At 42.2% G+C, this 24,490-nt stretch overlaps 2 protein-coding genes across 3 annotated transcripts; both read right to left on the bottom strand.

The window, feature by feature from the left end:
• Nucleotides 1–343: 343 nt before the first annotated feature.
• Nucleotides 344–3,178, bottom strand: LOC118451900 (heterochromatin-associated protein MENT-like). Its single transcript, XM_035890580.1, has 5 exons — nucleotides 3,124–3,178; nucleotides 2,562–2,653; nucleotides 1,552–1,638; nucleotides 1,036–1,173; nucleotides 344–517 (listed from the first exon to the last, which is right to left on the bottom strand). Exons 1-5 carry the CDS (start codon nucleotides 3,176–3,178, stop codon nucleotides 359–361), a joined length of 531 nt encoding a protein of 176 aa, XP_035746473.1. The 3' UTR covers nucleotides 344–358.
• A 3,743-nt stretch (nucleotides 3,179–6,921) lies between these two features.
• Nucleotides 6,922–14,359, bottom strand: LOC104122818 (serpin B10). 2 transcript variants are annotated; one of them, XM_009634992.2, is made up of 8 exons: nucleotides 14,320–14,359; nucleotides 13,065–13,242; nucleotides 11,766–11,879; nucleotides 9,969–10,103; nucleotides 9,449–9,566; nucleotides 8,932–9,074; nucleotides 8,198–8,353; nucleotides 6,922–7,326 (listed from the first exon to the last, which is right to left on the bottom strand). In XM_009634992.2, the coding sequence occupies exons 2-8, from the start codon at nucleotides 13,230–13,232 to the stop codon at nucleotides 6,922–6,924; spliced, it is 1,239 nt and encodes a 412-aa protein (XP_009633287.1). In that variant the 5' UTR covers nucleotides 13,233–13,242; nucleotides 14,320–14,359. The 2 variants fall into 2 exon arrangements, with proteins under 2 accessions (XP_009633287.1, XP_035746466.1); XM_035890573.1 differs by lacking the exon at nucleotides 14,320–14,359 and having other exon boundaries at nucleotides 9,969–10,067; nucleotides 11,844–11,879; nucleotides 13,065–13,544.
• Between the last annotated feature and the right edge of the window lie 10,131 nt (nucleotides 14,360–24,490).

The raw sequence follows: 24,490 nt of genomic DNA, 5'->3' as shown, positions 1-24,490 counted from the left end.
CCTGTGGCCAGTGCAGGATAGTACAGCTAGGTAGGCGTCCCCACCCACCTTGGAGCACACTGGTAGGCAGAGGTGTTTCTCCTCTCTGTCTGCTCTGCCTGTGGTGCATGGGTGCAGCACCAGGGCAGCACTTGTGCTTAGGGAGCAGCTGATGCTGAGTACAGCAGAGTCGATGGGAGTCTCCCCAAGGAGCTCACTGAGGTCTGGGTCAGGTATTTGAAGCTGCTTAAGTGAGCTGCTCTTTCTCTCTCCTCCCACTGCATCTCTGCTCACTATCCACATTGGAAGGCATGACCTAGCTGCTGCAGTAGCACATGGGGAAGCAAGGGCACCTGCCCAAAGGAAATAGCAGGCTGACTTAATAGGAGAGGAAAGATGTTGGGGTTGAGCTCAGCTTACCCTCAGTTTGTTTTTCAACCCAAGCGTTGACTTCCTTTCTGGATTGTTCCGGTGCTGTCTTAAAGTTAACCTTGTGTGGCTCTGCTTTGTAGTAGTTCTTACTGAGCTGTAGGTATATCTAAAAAAAAAAAAAAGTTCTATACTATACAGGATTTTTCAGTCCCAAAGGGAAGTTGTTAGCTCTTGGACTTTTTGATAGCTTCTTGAGCCTAGAGAACTGCAGGATCTTGCTTCTTACTCTCCGTTGGGCTGTGAGTTAACAGTTAAGAAATAACCAAAGGACAGAAAATTCCCTTCTTTTGTTCCCACTTTTATTTGGAGAAGTGAGGAAGGCTATGCACATCCCATGGATGTGCTTATTTTAATGTCTCATTTACAATTATATATATTGGGGGTTCCAAAAATAAAGCTGTATTGCATGAAAAGGAATCCCTACACTACAGTCAAAGGGCAATGCATCCTTAAATATTGTGAGCAGACCAACTGGTATTTTGCAGTTAAGTTTATCACTGGAATACAGGGCTCTTCATTTGCCATGTTCAGGGTCAGCTCCAAACCTGTTCTATTAATGACAAGTAATTAAAATGAGAAATATTTTTTGCACCTTTTCTTACTCCTCTTTGAGATTCAACTTACGGGCAACAATGGGAAGGTTTTTTCCACGTAAATGCGGTTGGCAGTTCTCAGCGAGTAGGTGCTTTTGGGTTTGTTGATGGCAGTCATGAGCTCTTTGAAGCCAGAATGGATATTTTCAGCTTGCTTGTGCTCAGGATCCTTGGAAAGAGAGACCATACATTCAGCAATTGCATTTTTGCATGAAGTTTTCAAAACATGCTAAGTTATGTATGTGGGAGGGGGATTTGGGTTCCTCTCTCTTCTATTTTTCCAAGTTTGCCATCACTGCAATTTGCAGGGCTCAGGATTAGCTGATTTGCCATATAGCAAACCTTCCAGACTATCCCAGTGACTTTTCCTTCCATGCTTCTCAGAGTCTGAGTGAGTGAAAGGAACTGAACTTGAACCTATGATGAAGTATGTTGGGTTTTATACTTCGAAGAGGGGTGCAGACAAGAAATACTGGACTCCTAAAGCTGTATCTGGACATTTTGATTCTGGAGATTCCTTATCTTGGGATTTCACTTCTATAGATACCATTTTTCTTCTCTTTGGTCTTCCCCGAGAAGGTCTGGCCACAGAAGAAGAGCCTTCAGCTCCTGCTGCTTGAGTGAAATGAAGAACCTGCAAGCAGAGTTTCCAAAGGTAAGAAATAAGCTTAATGGAACTGGGGTGACTTAAAGCCAAATGGGGATCAAATGGTTGTCTTTCTTTGCTCCATATAATAACTCACTGTGCTATGTGCTGCTTAGGTGACTAATGAAAGGGATGCTGAAGCTGTAGTGTACGTAAATCCCGTAGAGTAACAATGAGTAGCACTGTCCCCCTCCTAGAGCATCGAGGCAGTGTTTCTGTCTGCATGCTGCAAGGCTGAACTCCCTTCCACAGCTGTTGCTCTCAGCAATAGCAATGTGTTTGTGCAAACCCAAATGTTCTCCCCACGATAATAGTACAAAGGCATCTGAACAGGAGTGCAGTGACACAAAGGAGAGTGCTGAGCACCACTGCTCCCTTTGAGCCAGCAATGTGCCCATGTGGTGTTAGGAAGGATTGGGTTGGGGGTTGTGGAGATACCGAATCCCTTCCTGTTTTCCTGCTGGATTGTCAGGGAGTTGTTTAGGAAAGCATAAATCAAGATAGAAAGATGCATCCTGGCCAGGAGAGAGAGGGAGGGTGCTGGGATCTGGAAACCTCCAGCCAATTAGGAGCTACTGGCATCAGCTGTTTGCTTCTCAAAGGGAATATCTCACCTGTGACAGAATCATAGAATCACAGGATAAATTAGAAGGTGTAGAATACTTTAGAAGAAGTGATGTTCAGAGAACTACCATGCTCATTATGTGATACTCACAGGACACTTTCCCTTAGAGGAGAAGTGGGGGACCTGCTATGAAATTAATAAAGTTTGTCATTCAGTTGTTACATTCTCTGGACTACCTTAGTTCCTTGTCATTGTGGTGGCAAGTTTTTGTATCTAACGCTACATTTTGCAGCCAGTATGGGAGCCAGGTATTGTATGGGGTTGTATGCTTCATAGAGCCACCTACCTCTGCCATCTCTGTTGCTGTATTGCCTTTTGCACCCAGGTACATTAGAGCCAGAGCAGATGATATGCTCCAAGGAGAAAAGAAAATGTTTTCTCTCGACCCTTTCTCCCCCCAGCCTGTACTGATACCGAGGCTTACCCCGACCCAGGTGCAGGACCTTGCACTTGGCCTTGTTGAACCTCATGGGGGTCACACAGGCCCACCTATCTAGCCTGTCCAGGTCTCTCTGGATGGCATCCCGTCCTTCTGGTGTGTCAACCGCACCACTCAGCTTGGTGTCATCCGCAAACTTGCTGAGGGTGCACTTGATCTCGCTGTCTAAGTCATTGATGAAAACATTAAACAGCACCGGTCCCAGCACGGACCCCTGAGGGACAATATACAGCTGCAGTTTTCTTTGTGTTTCTTTCTGCCTTTGGTTTTCAAAAATGTGCAGATTTGTAAGCTGCGTATTTTTCTTCCTTTTTGTCCTTAACTAATGATTTATCAAAGTCATGTTCCCAGGGGAATTTAAATGCAGTTTTAGTACATAGATTCACAATACACCTGAGTTTCCCATTACTTGCTTTTGGATATGTATAGAATTGAAAGCTGATACCAAGAAAGAATTTAGGCATAATTCTCTTGTGCTTTTCCTGGCCAGCCACCTAATCTGAGTGGTATCATGAATAGCAAAGCTGTTATTTGCTTTTAGATTAATGGAATTTTATTCATTACGTGTACCTACCGCCAATTCTGTATGTTCCAGCAATTTTATTTTCCCCAGAAACAGGCAGATTTCTTGAGGTTAGAGTATTCCAAACTTCAAGGTACAAGAAACGCTGTTGTTGTTGTTGTTGTTGTTGTTGTTATTAAGATTTGTATCTATGGAATGGAGCTACAGAAACTGTGGGGCAATCTCTCAAGTCTACAGGTATTTATCAAGTGTTTGTTTCCAAATGACTACAGTTCTTCTGGCAGTCAGTATGTTGTCAGTACCAAATCTGTACCACAGAGGGATTTCCTTTCCCTGGAGAACACAACAAAGAGAGCATCCAGATGGAATTTTCCGTTTTCTGCTAGTGAATACTCCTCTGAGTCCCTGGCCTGATAATGTTCTGTGCTGTGCCTTTGCAGAATGAAAATGGCCTTTTCTTCACCTGAAGTATGGGACTCCTTTATCAAACTGAAGATTTTAATAAGACAGTTACTGCCCTAAGAAAACTGTCCTTCTTGTGATCAATTTTGCCCCGAATTGTCACTTTTCCTTAGCATCACAGATTTATTTTCTCTAAGGGTTGACATCTAGAAAAACATGAGTGCAAGAATAATGCACTGTAATACTGTTATATTATAATTCACCTATATAGTCATGCAAGCCACAGATCACTTCTTAAAAGCATCAGAAAAGTTACTTAAATTGGTTTAAATATTTACCTCTGATCCCGTGAGGGAGAAGACTTAGATCTTGTCCTCGGTCAGGTTCTGTGTTTCTGTGTTAAGCAATGAATACATTTAGAAATATAGTACTGCTTGCACCTCCCTTTCCTTCTTTCCTACATCCAGGTTGTTTCCGCCTACCCAAAGCTCCATTCTACCAAATGCCCAAAAGACCTTACGTAATTTTGTCCTCCTTGTTGACCTTGTCACTTTTCAGTTTTAGACATTTCAAAAGGACAATGGAATTAAAATCTCAGCTCTATTGTTACACCACAATAGTCTGCTGACAGGGCAGCAGAACAGTTCACCCATTCCAGTGGTATTCTGGTGTTGTGGAGACAACTGGTCTGTTGTTTAAAATAAATGACTAGTAAAAAGGTTGCACAGCTAGAAGGTTTGGGTTTGGTTTCTGGATATAAACAGATATTGTAGGCCTGATTGTCCTCTCCGGCTTTGTGCAGCTGTGACTCCTGGGTTTCAAATACAGTATGTCAGCATGAAATGTCAAGCTTAGTGATTGAATTAGGCACTGGGATTCCAGCTTCAGATTGAAGATCATTAGGAGCATAGGCAGAGGCAAAGCCATGAAGGACCATTCAGGGTAAGGGATGGACACCCCACTGGTTGTGTTGGTGAAGAAATCTCATTGCAACCATGTCTGGGAATGATTTGAGAGAAACACTGCAAAACACTGAGTTAGTGCACAGTACTTGCATGTAGCGAAGGAGGGCAAGAACTGAAATAACCCCACTGGGAGGGCTTGAGCAAGGATAGAGTGAAAAAATAGAACGGGGCAAACACGGCACAGTAGTTGTCACTCTGCAGTCCCAGAAGAGAGCTGGGCTGCTGTTGCATGGTGGAAGAAGGAGAAGGTGGTGGCAGCAACTGTAAGGCCCTGGGTGACAAAGGAAGGGGAATGGAGGAAGGGAAGGAAACTGTACTGTGTGCTAAGCATTTTGCTGCAAGCCTGATTACAGGAACAGAGTGGGTCAAGTCTTCTAAAAAGTGGCAGAAATCAATGTTGTGCAAGGCAATGAAGAAATGCCAGAAATTATACCAGTATTGGTTTTAGTACAATGGGTATGTCCTCAAGAAATCAGGACAGGAGAAAGGTTAGGTGGTGGGAAAGCACAAGCCAGGAGAATCCAATTCCCAAAGAAGTATGCTGAAAGTGAGCAAGCTAGCTCCCTTTGCTAGTCAAGATGCAAGGATGCCAGGCAGGATGAGAAAGGGAGGTGGCAAGGTGGAATGGCTGTTGACAGAGAGAGAAAATCACACGTGATAATTGAAAGGGACATCCAGAGGTCAACCTCCTGCTTGGAGAAGGGCCATCAGTAGATAAGGTCAGCCACAGCCCTTCCGAGGATGGAGATTCACCAATCTTTCTGGGCAGTCTTCTCCTTTGCTGCGCTGCTCACCCTGGGAAAAGGTTGTTCCCTAATGTGCAATTCACCCTTTAAGTGTTGTGGCCATTGCCACTCGGTAATGATCTGGCACTGCCAAGAGGATGTTAAGTCTGTTATCTTTGCATTCATGCTTACAATAGTTGAAGGAGAGAGAATAGGTGGCTCACATTTCCACTGAATTTAAAGGCCTGTGAATGAGTTTGGGTGCATGTTGTTATGGTTTTGTTCCCCCTTGGCCTCCCAGGCATGGCTTTCCTGTCTTCATTCTTGAGGCACATCAGGAAGTGCTTAAGGGACTTGGCCATGGGGATGGGAAGCCCTTGCATTAGGCAAAGCAGGGCATGGCAAAATTGCACCTGAGTGCACAGCTGAGTCAACAGCAGTGTCGTTGAGGTTATACAGGGATACAGTAAAGCACCTGCTTCACAAGACTTTTCCTATGCTCCTTCCCATTTGGGAAGAAGAACCAGAAGGGACTCTGGAAACAGTTGGTAACATGGAAGAAAACAGAAAGGACTCAGTGACGGAAAAGGAAAAAGGAGTCCTGCTGTCCCAAGAAGAGATATTTCTAGTAAGGTGCTGGTGGTGTGTGCAAGTCCTGTAAGAGATCCAGTCCTTTGCTCTCTGTTATGAATTCAGAGCGTTAGGAGCATCCCCTGCAAATGTGCGTGACTGCTTAGGACACTCTTCTCCTTAGGAGAGATAGCTGTGACAGGAGTAAATGTGTACAGAGGGATTTGCATGTTATCTTCCAGAAGTCACTTAGGGAGTTGTAATACAGTTGGTATTACAATTTGATCTTGCCTCAAATGAGTGCAATAAGTGACAAAGAAAAATGAGAGTAAAGCAGTGCAGTGCTGGGCTGGAAACAGTGTTGAATGCATGAAAGGTTACAAAGGAGAACATTTCAAGGCACATACATTTTATTTTCCTCCAATTCTGTATTGTTGTTCAATATTTTCCAATTGCTGTGGGACAGACATTGGAAAGTATATGTGTTAACCCCTCTGCAAGCATGAAAGAAGCACCAGTATCAGGAACACACAAGATTTTGCAGGCTTATTTCATTACCAGCAGTGCCAGGCTGCAAAGTTGGTATAAAACTGACAAGAACATGGGTGAGGTAGCCCTCCTGGGATGACCAGCTTAGCGAGCTGAAGCCACTGGAGATGCATGAGTGTTCTGCAGGAAGGAGTTTTTTTCCTGTTTCTTTTCTTCTTATGCACCAAAGCAAGGAGGTTGGGAATTACTGTTTTAGATCATTTTAGTCTGTTCTGCATTGTGGCAGTTGTGGTTCAGAAAGCGCTGAAAAGAGGCATCAGTGTTGTTCTCTGCACAGTTTGGTACTAGTCTAGGAAAATGAGCCAGAGGCTTGAATTCCAGGTTATTTTTAATATGTGCTCTCTTCTAACATTGAGAGATTTGTCAGCAGTACAGGAAAATGAAGAAGTTGTGCACAGACTATTGAGATGCTCTTTGTGGTGTGTATTTTGTTTATTATTGTTGTGAGGGCCTCTTTAGTAATGGGCAAGTTTCTAGGGGGAAGAGAACCTTCCCAAGAAGAGGATACTCTGGGTCTTGTTGTGCCTGATAAAGAAGAGGAAAGGGTGATCTGCTACAAAAATAATAGCAGCACCAAGACTTCGTGATACCAGTGCTGCTGAACTGGCAGCTGCTGCCTCTGTGCCTTCTTCATTGACTTCCAGATAACACTTGTGGAAAACTTGTGACAAAAACAGCTCGCCATTCTCTGACATTCCTGTGAAATCTGCTTGACCTTCAGTGAAGGCATCTTGTATCCCCATCCTGCTCAAAGTAGATTTGAGGTCGTATTTCTCTTCTAACGTGAACCTGGGCAGATAAACTTCCATTTTCATTTTCTCCATTAATTCTGGGCTGGTCCATGCAGACAAGTTTTCAAAAGTCAATTCTTTTTCTAGCTGCAGTTAATAAAAAGAGAATCAGAAAATTACAGTGTTCAAAAACCTGTGCCCTAAGGGCTCTTCTCTTCTATTAAATGGAGAACTTTTCAAGCTGTTGTAGGAATACAAAAAAAAACAGTAATGAAAGACAAATTTGGAGATCTTTTTGACTCAAGGAGTGTGTTGCTCCACAGTAGGTCAATGCAGTATTTGAATTGTTCTCAGTAATTATCAGGGAATATAGCAGGGTTAAATCATTGTAGAATAAAAATATCAGTGTCAAGTAACAATAGTCTGGTTGATTTGCCGTTCACATTTCAGTCTTCCCTTCATTTTAGAATTTACTGAGAAGAGCTTTTTTTCTACAGAATACTTACTAATGTAAATGAGAATTTAATAAGAGTTTATTATCCAAAGGCGGAATCTGTCTCTTTACAGAAGGTGGCAGTGTCCATATGTATTAGCTCTGGGCCTCCTGGAAAGTAAGGGAGTCTGTCCAATTTGTGGGGGGTTTTATTGCAATGAAATCATATCTGTCTGAATCAGTACAGACAGTGAATCTCAGCAGGGCTGGCTTTCTGTCCTCATTTTTGTTCAGCTGGAAGAAGAGCCAGTCTTGTAGGGTTTGGGTTACCTATTTCCAGGGCTGATCAACATTAGGAACCACAGAAGTGCCAGCTGCCAAGAGTAAGAAATCTAATCTGAGTTCCAAGAGGTTCAAGTTTACAGTGCTAGACCAAGTTTGGGGTTTGCTTTTCCTTGAGCCTGATCAATACTCTCCTTCTTAGGAACATGACTGCAACCTGGTCTTTTACCTCGCGTATGCATAAAGTAAGTAAATAATGACACTCTTGTTTTTTCACATGATTTATGTTCGCAGTTGCTTTACCTTTTGTAGGCCAGTGATGTCACTTGGTAGCAGGATAAACATGCTGAGGTCATTGTTGACGTATGGAAGCTCAAGAATGTCAGTCTGGACTGATTCTATGTAGGTCCAGTTAAATTTATCACTCAGGTGCATCATTGGCACTGGCTTTGTTGTATGCTGCAACAAATCAAATTAGATGCTTGCCATTTGTATTCTTGACTGAAGAGTAAAGGACTGAGTTAAAGTAGCAGAGAGGAAGTTTATTGTATTTACTGTACAAGCTGCCCAGTGTGTCTGGACATCCTTATGGCTCTAAGTGGTAGGACACAGGATCTACAAGGGACCTCTGGTCTTCTGGAAAGGCACTTGGAGGCTAGGCAGGCTATCTAAGCTGTCTCGGGGGCACCTATTGCAGGAAGCTGTATTCCACTCTGATTTGTCGTATGGTTAAAAATGAAAATGTAAAGAACTAACCCATACAGTTTTGTTCACCTCTTTGTTTTCCCTGCCTTCAGAGAATGAAAGCTTGTTTCAAGTCGGCTTCTAACAGTTTTACTTGTGGCTCAGGTGCTAGTATGTGTGTGCAGTCTTTGCGCTGAAGATGTGGTGAAGAAAATACACTGTATGCATTAAATGGAATAACCCTCATGCTGGATTTCATGTGGATTTAAATACTGACAGGAATTTCTCTCCCTCATCTTTTTCATTGCTTTTTCTACCTGCAGTCTAGGATATAGGTCAATATATTCCCATACCGTGTTTATTCTGAAAGGCCTTTGCCTGGTAGCTTCAGCTTCAAACTTTGTTGCCCAGTTTCCTTTGAAGTAGAGTGCATTTGTCAGCACTAGTCTGGTGAGTGCGTCTATGGATCCAGGAGGCAGCAGATTTTGGATTTTACCTAGAGAAAACAGAAGGACTTTTACACATTTGTGCAGTTTTACTGTTTCAGAGTAATTGTTGGCACGCTTTCTGCAGATATAAGCCAGGGAAATTGTAAGTGCTGATATAGCATGCTTCTAGTTTGAGATTATTCGCAGATAAGTGGTTACTGGAGTAATCTTGATTTACAAAGAAGAGTAAGCCACATTCCTCACATGTTCAGATGGAGGACACGAATTTTACTAAGGGCTTTTCAGTGGATGACTGCTTGATGAAAACTGATCTGATTTACCTTTCTGAGGAGAATTGTTTACCTGCCTTGGGCTCCTTGGGTCTTTGTTCAATGTAAAGATGGCTTCTTTTTGAATTGGGAGAGGAGAGGCAGGAGCTTACCTTCAGTCTGGTGTTCGACCCTGGAATTGATCTCTCTTCTGATTTCGTCTGCTGCTCCCACAAAGTCAACTGATTGTGGCTCTGCATTGTAGTATTTCTTGGCTAACTGTAAGTATTCCTGCAGTGCGAGAGAGACAGCTGTCTTATGTTTCTCGTCTGCCAATATGAATGCTAATAAATAACTACAGCCAAATAGAGAGAAAACATTACAGAAATGACACAAACTACAAACTGCATTTTGTCAAAGGAACGAAGTATTTTTAGTGGAAATACTCAATTTAAATGTTTGTGCCTAACCACAACTGCAAATCACCCTGAAATTAGATACATATCCCATAAAAGTAAAATTTTAGTGTCCAAAGTCTCAGGAAGAGTCTCATAGAAAATATTTATGTTAAGGATAACAACGTGATTTGCAGATGTAGTGAAAATATTTAAAAGAATATAGTTTATGGTATGTTGTCATAGATAGATCATAAAGGTTAAATGGCCACATAATCTGACTAAATGGCCTACCTACCTTACTGAAAGGCAATGTTTTTTCTCCATATAACTGGTTGACGCTTTTAAGCAGGTAATTTTTAGTGGGTTCGTTGATTTCAAAGTTGAGTGCTTTAAACTCAGCATGTACATTACTCGATTTGCCAATTTCTGTCTTGGAGAAAAGGAAAAAAAAGCTGCTCATCTGTTGTATAAAATAGTTCAAAATTTCTAATTTCTTCCTTCATGCATCTCCATGGAAAGTATTTCTACTGAGGTGATCTGTTACCTGTATTGCAGCACAAGAGGTGTTCTAAAACAGACAGCTATTGAAGGAACCATTTGAAAGTATTAAAAGTTGGAGACATGGTATAGACACTATGAGTGTCTCAGAATGCAAGCAGTAAGAGCCTAAACTGTGTAAAACATCTAAGGGTTTCAAAGTGGAGACTGTGAAACTAAGTATATCGAGGGTGAGAGACAGAATGTAACTGTTAAACAATGCATGAAGATTTGGCTGTGTGATTCCTTTCACTTATGGAAGTTGAGTGTGTTACATGGGAAGTTTGCCCCTAAATTTTTAATCTTGCTCTTATTGTTAATATTTTGTAGATTTTTTTATGTTGCAGTAATTGCAGTAAATTTGTTTTCTTGAAGTAACAGGATTAAATGAATGTGAGCTCAAACTCTCAAATGAGCTCAAGGTAGTTAAGCTGTGAATTAGTAAACTAAAAATCTGTGCTGTATTCATCTTGTCATTCGATCAGAATCAGAGGCATGAACAGACACTGAAATTTCTAAACTGTTAGAACGGTCCCTTTGCCCTACCCACCATGTGCTGTTATTCTTAAAATTCAGGCAAGCGTTACTCATGAGGAACAATCCCGCTCCTGTTCATGCAGTGCAAATGAGTTGTTGACATAGCCCCTAAAATAAATCTTCCTGCCATAGGATTTGGCTGTGGAATGCAGATCCAAGTTCCCATTCATCAGAACTCGCGGCTGCTGGGGCTTTGTGGGCAGCCTGCAGGGAAATGGCTCACTCCCACAAAGAATAAGGGTGACGGGAAAGAGCTGGGAGAAGAGCTTAATGCCACCAGGGTTGAACTGTCAATGAGGAAAACCTGCCTTTACTGACTCAGAGGGATTACATTTGCTTTTCTGTATTTTTCTGCTATCTTAAATTATGTATACTTTGGTACAAGACGCCTGCCAGTATGTCAAAGAAATATCTCAGGAATATAATGATTTCCACTTCTCTAATATTTATTGCAAGCAATGGGTCTACCTGGGGAAATTCCAACATGTCTTTTTATTTTGTTAACTAGTCAACTGAAATGGAGACTAATTTCTGAAGAAGGCTACCTACCAAGCATAGGTAGCCTGGAGAAGTTAATACTTTGGTTTCTGTTGTCTTGCTGCAATCAAATGTGTGCGAGGGCAGCTCTGTTCTTGTGATTAGCGCTCTGAGGTAGGGACCATGCCTGTTCAAAGAACATGGTTTTGCTAAACAGCTAGTTATTGAACAGTAATCATTTGAGAAAAAAATCCCTCCTCAAAGCTAAAGGAAACAGATCAAGAGATACATTGACAGAGAATGGTAATGTTACATTGTAAATTTTGCAAATTTGAGGTTAGTTTTTGCAATTCTGCCTAGGAAGGGGAAGCATGTAATAAGTATTGCAGTAGATGAAGGTATCACAGAATACTGTACTAATTAATTGTGTACACTGCATCTGAGGAAGGCAAACATAGGCAAATGCAAATGTGGAAGGAAAATACAAGCAAGAGAAGATGTGACCATGCCCGTAGCTTGATCACTGGACTTGGTGAGATACCTTCTGGAAGCAGGCACATCGATTTGATAGACGTTCTTCCGTTCTGGAATAGACTTGCATTTTTATGGTTGTGGTGACGTTTCTGGCTCCTTCAGCTTTGTTAAAGTGAAGTACCTATAGCAATAATAAATGCAACGAAAATTTGCTGTTTGGGTAAAATCTTTCAGTGATGCCATTGGACTGGTGATGAAAAGAGTCAAACTCACATTTTATTCTTTTGTACAGTCCTGATTGAATGTGAAAACTTTGGTTAGGCCTTGAGGCCCACATCTACGAAATGGCATAAGTACATTAAGCTGAGTGTTGCAAGGCAATACTCTCATGTAATTAGCCTTTCAGGAGGAATCTACCTGCCTTAAGTTATGCTCTGGGCTGACCAGTTAATACCTGGGAAGAGCCAGTTATCTCCAGATGGAGACTTACCAAAGCAGAAGTCTAAATGGAGTGCTGCTATGTGTCAGTTCCATGCCTTAAATCCCTTGCTCTGGGCGTGTGCACCTTACCCAGGCTACAAAGGGGTGCGTCCAACCTTGGAGCATTTTTCAGACAAGCTATGCCTTTTCCCTTCTTCCTAGCAGAATATCGGTCCTTTCTTTGTTACCCTGCTGGCCCTCTTTTGTCCCGTAAATCAGGAATTAGATCACTGCCTGAGCAGGTGGGACAACTTCTGCTTTAGCAGATGCAAAGTCACAAGCCTCCCCTCCTAGGACCGGAGCTAATACGATTTAGGGATTTGAGTAAGTAATTTTGCCTGTAAAATACACACCCCAAGAGTTGTAGTCTCGCCTTGCTTCTTCTCTGATCTTGTGAATGTGGATTTATGTTTAGCAAAGTGCAAAACTTAGAATAGCTACAGGGGAGAGTCTTTTTTGTGGGGGGTCATTTCCAAAGAGATGAGATGTGAGATGGGAATTGTCTGTGGCAGAATAGAGGGAGAATCCAGGTCTCCCACGCCCTGGTGAGTGAGCTTTGGGATAAAGATCCCTTGTTTCTGCCAGTGAGATTTAAAAGGAGACGATGTCACCAGTGCCACTTCTCTCGTTTGTTTGGGGCCTGTTTCCAGAGACTAGAATAGACTATTTCTTTGACATGCACAGGTGGAGAAGTGGTCTGTTCATGGCAGTGCACATCGGGGGTGAGGCAGGAACTGGCATATATGTGTGTAGAGTTTTGATTGATTAGAGTAATTTTGCTGCTTATGGCTTTCCTCTGCTTCATCATAGTAAATTTCTTGCATAGAAGATGTTATTCTGAGAGATCAGCCTTTTCAGACAGCTACCTTTTGAAGCCCAGACTCACCTTTGCCATCTGATCTGCAGTATTACCTTTGGCTCCCAAATAAACAGTAGCCAGGGCAGATGAAATACTCAAAGGGGAGAACAAAATATTCTTGTCACCATCTTCCTGACACTCATGTTTGAAAAAGTCAAGAGCAAAGCTTGTGTTTGCTTCTTTCAAAGCTTCCATTGTTCTGAACCTGCACAGAAAGGTAGAAAGATGCTATTAGTGAACCACTAATTATGACTGCTATGTGCCTGCAAGTTTCTGTTCAGTTTTGGAAGTTTCTTATGTGTTTTAAAAGCTTTCTAAAAGTATTTATGAAGAATGGGGAGGATGAACTATTATAAAGTCATATAAAGTGTAGCACGTCCTGTTTCACTGATGACACAAGCTGTCGCTTGAGTTAGGGAAAAAGCAGCCTCCAACCTTGTTTTGTATTTGTTCACCAGGACATTTACTGCACTCCTCCATCTCGGAGTGACAGCTGATAATGTTATTCACCAGTGCCTGGGCTGGAGGCTACTGAGAGACTGTCTCTTATGACATCTTTTATGCTTCAGTTTGTGCATGAGCCTTTTGATGCTCATAACTGTAGTGAACAGTTACTCTGGTAACAGTAACAGTCAAACTATGCTTTTAGGAAAGGACAAAATACTCCTTCCGATGCTTGGGCAAGCACTGCCCCAACTATTGCATGCTAAGCATCCTGAATTCCCTTTTTGACTTTCAAAAACATCCTGAAACTGTCTTACAGTGCTAGCACAGATCCTAACTTCCCAGTTCTTCTGCAGGACAAGGTTTCCATATTCAGTAGACCACAAGTGCTGCTATTTGTCATTTGCATTGCAGGTTTAGCTGAGAGCTCTAGGCAGGGACTAGGATCTATTCTGGCTGGTATAGGATGGCCTGAGAACAAAGGCAGTTCATGACCTGAGTAGCTTGCAAACCAGGAGCTGACCTGGTGTTCATAAGAACTGAAGAGCATAGGAACAAATTAGCTGACTTAAGCAAACACAGTGGTTTCTTACTCTGCTATGATATATATGCTAGCCAGTGAGCTCTAGAAATTATAGAACTCAGTACAATAAATTGCTCTTCCTGTATATTTTTAAGACTTCTACCTTCTAGACCATGCCTGTGCCATCTCAATAAATTACTTTCCCAAGCATTTGTTATTTCCAATTCAGAAACTGCTTTTTTTTTCTATGCATTTGTCAACAAAGCAACATCACCCAAGACTATATGAAATAATCTCTAGAAATCATTACAGTACCTTGTGTTGTGCAGGAAAGAACGCTGCTGCTCTGGATGTCTCCAAGGTTTCTGCAGTTCACATGAAGGGTAGGGTGAATTTATAGTGTGTTTGACCAGTTCTGCAGAGGTTCTTATGACTCAAGACTGTGCAATTTATTATGCCCCAAAGGCCACATCCCTGTGGAAGAAATGAATCATCTCAGGGTAGGATGTGAAGTGATGGTGAGAATGATACCATACAAGAATCTTACAAAAGTTACTGCAGAAGTACTTCTGTAAACACTTTTGTGACAACAGGCTAGTAACAACTTGAACCCGCGCTAATTCATACAACCTTTCTTTTGCGATTTGGAGGGTTTAAAAAAAAGGCAGTAGCTGACCTACTTCTTTTATGATTTGTCTAATAGAAATTATTTCTGAGAAACAGACAGAGTAGTGACTTCTTATGTGTGAGTTTTTCTATTGTCTGTTTTCTACTGAGAAAGTATTTGTCACTCCTAGTAGGTTTCTGTTTTAGAAAAATGGATTTTATTAATCTTGGAGGATTCTAAGACTGTACAACCAAGGAAATGTTGTCCCTGTGAGATAGTGAAGGTTGAGAAACAGGCCCTTGCTTTTATTATCAGTAACAACATCACTAAAACCTGATGTGGGTCTTAGATTAGACTTAATTTTTCTTCTGCTTCTGTTTCTGCACTCTAAAAGCTGCTGTTTGACCAATGTAACACAGCAGAGATCTATTCCTTATTTTCCCTTCCAAAAATGGATATTCTGTCAAATCCTCCTTCTTCTTGCCTTGGATACTAAAATACCTTCTTCCCTGATTTTCTTTGCAGTCATGCTGTCCCTTCTTCTGTTGTCCTTTTTGTAGCTGTCCATCCCCGCTCTGACCCCTTGTGCAATCCTACCCCTGCGCTTTATTTCATTCTTTACCTCTCTGCCCTGTTGATAATGCCACCTTGAGAACCTGGATAGGAGCTGCTTGTCTCTCAAGGGCTGCCTCCTCGATACCAAGCCAGACTCACTCACAAGGTCTATCTCTTCGGCATAAACTGCCTTCTGAGAGCTTTCTTCTGACCTGCTGCCTATGAGCACGCATTTAACATGGATTCATGTTGTAGGTCAGTGCCTGGTACAGAGGATCCTGTAATGAGTAATGAGCCGTGGGAGTACCTGCAAAATTTGGTGTAGGGCATAGGAGGGCGCAGCTGCAAAGCATCCCTTGCCAAGAGTGAACCTTCTGCATCAAGATAATTTGGGAACCGAAAGCTTTGTTAAAGTTGCTTTCCAACTTGTGAGGAACCACACAACTTTAATCGGATGGTGTTCTCTTGCCCTTCGGGTCTTTTGAAATTGTAGCTACACAAAAAACAGTATGTTCCAGTGTGAGTTGTAATTAGGTGCATCTGTTATGTTTCCCAGAGAGCAACATAGGAAAGGTGTTCACTGCAGAATTAATTGCTTCCATTGCGCCAGGGAAGGTTGTAATCTGTTTACATTGGCCTTAAGTGATTTCCAAAGCCTAAATGATTTGAGTAATCTTTGCAAATTTAGCCATGTTGTTGAATGAGTGAGAGATAACACTGGATTGACTTCATCCCTTAGAGCAATTACTGTGGATTTTCTGGTTTTAAAGCAGGGGTGAATTTATTTGCTGACTTGTAATACTGCTTGCTGCTTTACAAGAAGTGGCTGAGGTGTTCTGTTTATGCAGAAATGTTGGGTTAGACTGAACGAGAGGCTTGTGCCTTTGGCTTTAAAGCTACCTTTTAAAAACACCTCTTGAATAGCATGGCTGGTCATTAGCCAAAAAAAAGTGCACACCGAGTAAAATTATACTCATCTCAAAGGACAATATATGCTAAATCAACGTGATGAATTGATACCGTTTTCCAATATGCTTTTAAATTAGCACCACCAGAGGACGCGGCTCGATGGGTGGTGTGCTGCTGACTCAGTAGCAGCAGTACTCTTACTCCCACTCTATACTAAGTCAACACAGCAGCACACTAGAAGACTTATTTTTGTATTAATAGTATCCTTCCTGTGGAAAGTAAACCTGTGGGCTCTTTCACTGTAGGCTTTCTTGTTTCCGTTTGGTCAGGACAAATATTGGCAGGACATCAGCGCCCTGGCCAGGTCTCAGCTATATAAATGCATTTTGTTTTCCTCCAGTTTCAGCGTAACTGAGCACAAGTGGTTTTGCCTTTCCTACACAGTGTGTTGGTCTGTTTGTTAGCACCTGGGTTCAGGAGCAGGTGAAACACTTGATGTCTAAACAGAGCTTTATAAAGTGCTCTATAAAGGTCCTTGAGTGTCTCGAGAGAAAGACTTTCTGTCACAGAAAAATGGTAGCTTCTGCTTTCACACAGTATTTTAGGATACAACTTTGCATGGCTGGTTTTCATGTTTATTGGTAGCTTATTTTAGCTATCAACTCTGTATGGCTTTTGGAAATCTGATTTAATTCAAAACTAGCACGTTCTCTATTTCAGGTGGATCAAAAGAATAAGTGTTGTTTGAAGGAAAGCTGTTCAGTTTCCCTGACATCTTCAAATATTTTTTGTACGAGTATAAGCACTGTTTATTTACTTGGGAGGGAAGAATTTCTGGTTCAGCCAGCAGAGCATTCTATTCACGTTTTTGGCTCAGCCAGAGCAGATGAGTAGATTTTAAACATGAAAGGATTTTAAATGTCCCCAAACCTTTAAAAGAACTTCAGGAGATACAGGAAGCATGGGGAGGAGAAGGATTTTGCAATCTGAGAGTATTTTAATCCCTTTGGAGGTCTGATGTAATTTTTTTAAAAATCTCTGTAAGTAGGACAGGGCACAGAAACTGAGGAAATAGGAAGAGTGCTGAGTGACTACATACGTGAACTTTTCTGTGCTGAGGAGGGCTCTCCTCTGGGTCATGCCTCTGTCACAGTGTAATTGAGAGCATGACATGGGCTTTTCCTAACCTTGTCAACTAAAAGAAAATAATGACGTATATGCTTCACCTCAACTGGTTATAACAGATTTTGGATTGTGCCATAACAAATTGTTATGTAGGATAAGTTTGTATCATCCTGAAGTCTCCAATAGTTTTTAAGTTTAAGAGAGATTAGTTCTCTGGGTATCTTTTTTCCCTTTGAAGTGTTGGTTGAGAACACACAAGTCTTTATTTTGGAACAGAGTAGATAGCTACCTGTTGTATACCTCCTACAAGTAAGTTTTGCAAGCCTTCCTTTGCCAGGCAATCCTTGCCGACATACTCTAACAGTATTTAAAACCCTATGAGTTGCCAGAGGGTGTGGTGAAGTTCCTGTATAAATATTTCTGAGGCATTTTGCTCCATGCCTGCAGAAAACAAAGGTGTGGTGAAATTTGACTGTACTGGCACACTTCATACTTTACTAGTATTTCTGCATGCTTTGGCTTAGATATTGTAATTAATAAAGGTAGTGTTTGTCCTGAGAAATTCAGCCCTGTTAGGAAGTGCAACACTTCTGAGAAAGGACGGATCTCTATATCTGAAAAGAGAGTTTATCTGTTAATGAATACGCACACTGTTTTTACATATGCAAGAGTGAAGTTTTCCTTTGAATGACTCAGGTGGTGAGCGTTTTTAAAGTATCCCAGAGTGGCCTGAATTTCTCAATCATGATACACACTACTGCATTATGAGCAATGACGTATGTGTGGCTTGTATGCACTTTAGCCACCACTTACAATTTTTCCAAAATCTGTCAAAGGGTGTAACTGTACATCAGCTGCATAACTACTGAATCAGAAAACTGATCCCTGCTTTGTGATAATGGGAGTTTCCCAGGCTGCAGTGAGGTAGTGCAAGAAGTGCCATGTTGTGGGATGAAGAAGGTGAGTATCAAGTCAAGGTATCTTCAAAACACATTTCTAAACAAGAGTGCATCCTCAACAGGAGCCTTGTGCTGATGTGCAAGAGCAGGGTATAGAGGAAGGGCCCTCTTGTAGGAAACCCATTTAAGCATTTGCTGGTTTTTCATACAGCTTGACTGCAAATATTCTTGCCTGGTGGAGTGACCAGGGGTTTCAGAAGGCAGCTGGTATTTTTGGGAGTTTCATCAGGTGGATTTCCCTAATACTCACTTGTGGAAGTGTACTGGAAATTGTATCTGTTCACCGAGCTGCTGGCCCTTCATAGTTTCATGCTTTTTAGGCTACCCTTGGGACTGGTCTGAACTACCTGGTTACGTGCACATACAAAGGCAGTAAGCCTTTGTCCTGGAAGAGAGTAACCCCCAAAAGGGGGCTTGGAATGGAATTTCTCCCTCAGACTAGCAAGGACCCTGGTTGAGCTGGAGTGTCATTAGCATCATTTGAACATGTCTTACCAATGCCTTTGCCATTGCAAGATTCTTCCATCTTTGTATCTCTCATGTTCTCTGCCTGTTGCACAAAGCAGCTCAGTCTCTTGAGACCTGATGTCCTTTTACGTGGTTCAAGTTGGCAAGCTTTTCATAGCAGTGATCAAATAGAAATTAATGACATGATACACACCAAGTAAGACAAAATGATCTCATGTTCCTTTCTGCTCTCAGATAAAGTGAGATGGAAAGTTTTGATTTTGTTTCTCAAGCTTTTGTGAGAGATGCAGAAGTGTGAACTTGCACTGAGGACTGTCTTTTAAAATATTCTGATGATCATCTGCTCTTCTTTACCAAAGCTTTTTACCAAAGCTCTTTGGAGCTGCCCTTTCCAGTTGTGATTCAGCTGTATGCAGATCTTCATGGCTCCGTTATCTTTTGGGCTGGTATTTGTGGCTCTTTTAGCTCTTTCAAAGCCAAAAGCAGAACTGTCTTTGTGTGGTTTAAAACTAGTGCGATCGTCCCTTTCAGCTGCTTATGGGAGTGTGATATAATGAATCTGCCAGGCTTCCCCATATTTATATTTCAGCCATCATCCTCCATTCCAGAGAGGCTTCAACCACTTGTCTTGCTTGATTGCAGCACATGTTTCACATTCATGGATAACCTGTGCAATAGTGTCCATGGTCAAGTCCACCCCTTGATCATGAGCCCATCTATAAGTTACATCTCTTCCTTGATGGCCTGAGGTATCATGGGCCCACCAAGCTATAAATAATTCACCCTTCTGTTGCCAGTCCAGATCCACCTCAGCCATTTCAGTCTCAGCAGCCTGATCCACCTTCTGGTTGTTTTGATATTCTTCAGTGGCCTGACTCGGGTACATGAGCACCTGTCTGATGTACTTTTACAGCCAGGTTCTCTATCTGGGCAGCAGTATCTTGCCACAGTGCGGCAGCCCAGATGGGTTTGCCTCTGTGCTGCCAGTCCCTCTGCTTCCATTGCTGTAACCACCCCTACAGGGCATTGTGCATCACTTGGTTTGTATATTTTTTTTTTCATTATTAATGTTTTCCCTTCCTTTTCTGTCCTATGAAGTTGTCTTTTTCTCAGCCCACGAGTTTTACCTTTTTTCTGATTCTCTCCCCCATCCCATTGCGGGGGAGTGAGCAAACAGCTGCATGGTGTTTAGCTCCCTACCGGGTTAAACGACAGTGTATCTCTGCCTTCTTTGCAGGAACTCATCTGACCCCTCACTATTCTCCCTTTCCATACTGACTTCTTATCAGAGCCACAACACTGAAATTTTACCTGTGTCACTAAGAAGTCAGCCTCCCACTGTAAGGATTTTCTAACCTCCAGGATCCTGTTCTTGTTGTCCCTAAGGTGCCACTAATGTAAGTTCATTGTTTGCCTGCATTGATTTTAGACTGCAGGTTGCTATTGCTAATGTTTAGAAAAAGTGGGAAAGTGCTGTATGAGTTGAAAAAATAAAAGCTCAGAATCAGTTTGGGATCTTTTTTTCCCAGGAGTAGCATACAATTGTGAGCGTTTGCTCATGTCACAAGACAGACTACATGGTATAAAAGTCTTTATCTTGTGATGTTTAAGAATATAATAGCGAAGAAAGGGAGGCCAGGTGCAAATGATAGACCATTGATATCCACATATAATAACATGGAGACAAAGTATAAATTATGCTACTGGGACTAAAAATGGGTAGTATTATCTTACCTTTGCTCCTAAGCATTGTTTACCATCCTAGGCATTTGCTGTTCGCAGGGTGGTTAAGCACTGTTTGGGATTTACAGAAATATTCCGTAGGCTTTGGTTCCAAGGGGGTTAAAAGTGAGGAAAGACAGTGAAAGCTTTGTAGGCTGACATGGGAGAAGCTGCCCTTTCCAGTTGTGATTCAGCTGTATGCAGATCTTCATGGCTCCGTTATCTTTTGGGCTGGTATTTGTGGCTCTTTTAGCTCTTTCAAAGCCAAAAGCAGAACTGTCTTTGTGTGGTTTAAAACTAGTGCGATCGTCCCTTTCAGCTGCTTATGGGAGTGTGATATAATGAATCTGCCAGGCTTCCCCATATTTATATTTCAGCCATCATCCTCCATTCCAGAGAGGCTTCAACCACTTGTCTTGCTTGATTGCAGCACATGTTTCACATTCATGGATAACCTGTGCAATAGTGTCCATGGTCAAGTCCACCCCTTGATCATGAGCCCATCTATAAGTTACATCTCTTCCTTGATGGCCTGAGGTATCATGGGCCCACCAAGCTATAAATAATTCACCCTTCTGTTGCCAGTCCAGATCCACCTCAGCCATTTCAGTCTCAGCAGCCTGATCCACCTTCTGGTTGTTTTGATATTCTTCAGTGGCCTGACTCGGGTACATGAGCACCTGTCTGATGTACTTTTACAGCCAGGTTCTCTATCTGGGCAGCAGTATCTTGCCACAGTGCGGCAGCCCAGATGGGTTTGCCTCTGTGCTGCCAGTCCCTCTGCTTCCATTGCTGTAACCACCCCTACAGGGCATTGTGCATCACTTGGTTTGTATATTTTTTTTTTTCATTATTAATGTTTTCCCTTCCTTTTCTGTCCTATGAAGTTGTCTTTTTCTCAGCCCACGAGTTTTACCTTTTTTCTGATTCTCTCCCCCATCCCATTGCGGGGGAGTGAGCAAACAGCTGCATGGTGTTTAGCTCCCTACCGGGTTAAACGACAGTGTATCTCTGCCTTCTTTGCAGGAACTCATCTGACCCCTCACTATTCTCCCTTTCCATACTGACTTCTTATCAGAGCCACAACACTGAAATTTTACCTGTGTCACTAAGAAGTCAGCCTCCCACTGTAAGGATTTTCTAACCTCCAGGATCCTGTTCTTGTTGTCCCTAAGGTGCCACTAATGTAAGTTCATTGTTTGCCTGCATTGATTTTAGACTGCAGGTTGCTATTGCTAATGTTTAGAAAAAGTGGGAAAGTGCTGTATGAGTTGAAAAAATAAAAGCTCAGAATCAGTTTGGGATCTTTTTTTCCCAGGAGTAGCATACAATTGTGAGCGTTTGCTCATGTCACAAGACAGACTACATGGTATAAAAGTCTTTATCTTGTGATGTTTAAGAATATAATAGCGAAGAAAGGGAGGCCAGGTGCAAATGATAGACCATTGATATCCACATATAATAACATGGAGACAAAGTATAAATTATGCTACTGGGACTAAAAATGGGTAGTATTATCTTACCTTTGCTCCTAAGCATTGTTTACCATCCTAGGCATTTGCTGTTCGCAGGGTGGTTAAGCACTGTTTGGGATTTACAGAAATATTCCGTAGGCTTTGGTTCCAAGGGGGTTAAAAGTGAGGAAAGACAGTGAAAGCTTTGTAGGCTGACCATGGGAGAATCAAAATGAAGGAACTGGTGGGGCTCATTGTCACGTGTGGCCAACTCTCATTTGGTGAGAGAAGCTCAGCTGGCTGACTGGCTTACACTACGTCTACATTGGTGAGACTTGGATTTATGTTTAAAACAAGATTAATGAGAACATTGTGGATTCTTCAACTTTAAAGATGTGCAACATTTGACAGGGAAGGACCCTGAGCAATCTTGTATATCTTTGAAGTTAGGACCAGAAGATGACTGTCAGCTGCCCATTCCAACACATATTACTCTCTAGCTCTGTGAACTTCAGGAGACCAATTTTTGCAAATAACTGCCTTTGTTCACATGAGCAATATTGCTTACATTCTTATGTAACAGAAGTATGTTTTAATTGTTAACAACTACCGTGGCCTAGAAACAGTGCAGTTTTAGAACAAATCTGCTGAGGATTTTAGGTGCCCTAGTTCCATGACCAGATAAACAGAAACTCCAGGACAATAGTAAACACGCTGTTAGCTCTCTTGCAATACATTTCCCTGTTTGTTATCTCCTGAGCAGCAGTCAACTAAGATACAGGAAAGTGAAGGAAAACATTTGAACTATTTATACACCAGTGAAGGTGGTGTCATGTTATCTTCCTTCTTTTGTGAGACCATGTTTGCTACCAGCAAGCTATGCCCCCTAGGTTCTGCCAAAGTATGTAGTATCTTGGGTGGTGGGGGGAGAAGCCAAAACAAGTAGAACAAGCAAAATACTGTGTAGTGGAACTGAAAAAACATTCAGCCACCGACCACCCAGCACTGGTGCCATGCTGTGCATACTGGAGTCAGGAAAGAGCATAACTTTCTTGCAGTAACCTCACTGCCCAAAACCTTTCTCTCTCACTCTTCTGGTACTTCTCTGTGACAGATTCTCACAGGCCTGTTTCCTTTCTTGCTTCAGGGACAAAGGGAAGAATAATTCATTCCAGAGAGAAACTATAACTTGCCATAGACATTGCTTCTCTTAGCATGATTATTCTCTTTAGTAACAAAATAAGAGCCTATAAAGCTTTATAAACACACAACAAAGATAACTAGAGAACTCCTGCCCATTTCCCATTCCCATGTGTTCTCCAAGGCAGTGTTGTGTCTCAGTGGGATGTAGATTCTGCACGTATCCAGCTGCCTTCCAAACTGCTTATCAACTCCTGAGAGACTGGATGGATCATGATTAGTGCTGAAAGTGTTGTATCTGACTAGTTTGAGTTGCATGCATGAGGGATTATGGGTCATGCTGGTCCCTTCCTGGAAGAAGATTGGACTCAATATTGTATCTTTGGCAAGAGACAGACTCTCGTTTCTCATATCTCTGCAAGCAATGAACCAGCTCTGATAAAAGAATCATAGAAACACAGAATATCTCAAGTTGGAAGGGACCTGTAAGGATCATCGAGTCCAACTCCCTGCTCCTTGCAGGACTACCTAAAACTAAACGATGACTAAGAGCGGGGTCCAGATGCTCCTTGAACTCTGACAGGATAGGTGACAGGATAGACACTTCCCTGGGGAGCCCGTTCCAGTGACCAACCACCCTCTCAGTGAAGAACCTGTTCCTAATGTCCGGTCTGAACTTCCCCTGATGCAGCTTCATTCCATTTCCTTGTGTCCTGTCGCTGGTCACCAGAAAGAGGAGATCAGCACCTCCCTCCGCTGCTCCCCTTGAGGAAGCTCTAGAGTGCAAGGAGGTCACCCCTTCTCCAAGCTGAACAAATCAGGTGACCCCAGCCACTCCTTGTAAGTCTTGCCCTTCAGGCCTTTCACCATCTTGGTTGCCCACCTCTGGACACACTCTCATAGTTTGATGCTCTTCTTATATTGCGGTGCCCAAACCTGCACACAGTAGTCGAGGTGGGGCTACACCAGTGCAATGTAGAGTGGGACAATCACCTCCCTTGACCGGCTACCTATGCTGTGCTCAATGTGCCCCAGGACAGGGTTGGCCCTTTTGTCTGCCAGGGCATGCTGTTGACTCATATTCAACTTGCCATCGACCCAGACCCCCAGATCTCTTTCTGTGGGGCTGCTCTCCAGCCTCTTGTTCCCCCAATTTGTATGTATAACCAGGATTACCCCATTCCAGGTGCACTTGAAGTACTCCAAATGAAATGCATTTGCTTAAACATGTTTTTATTATGATTAAAGGAGCAAAAGAGTTCATCCACAAGACCCATTACACATGGATACATGGAAAACAATTTGAATAGTAAAATGCCATGTTTGGTCATGACAATTGAGCCAAAAAGGTTTAAGGACAAATATGAATTATAAGATTTTGATAATGCATCTTCAGAAAGTGAGGAAGACTTGTGCAGTATCAGGAGCAGAAAGAAAAAGCAATTGCCATGTCAGAGTAGGAATGGTTGGTGACAGTTTAGAGTTTAATCTGGGAGCTTTCAAGTGACTAATTTCAGAGGAGTCACCATTAAGCTTGGCCATAGAGA

Source organism: Egretta garzetta, unplaced genomic scaffold (genome assembly GCF_000687185.1).
Source record: "Egretta garzetta isolate BGI_Z169 unplaced genomic scaffold, ASM68718v1 scaffold283, whole genome shotgun sequence".
Taxonomy (NCBI): Eukaryota; Metazoa; Chordata; class Aves; order Pelecaniformes; family Ardeidae; genus Egretta; species Egretta garzetta.
The sequence above is the reverse complement of the archived record's forward strand: the minus strand, read 5'-3'. Positions and strand labels throughout refer to the sequence as shown.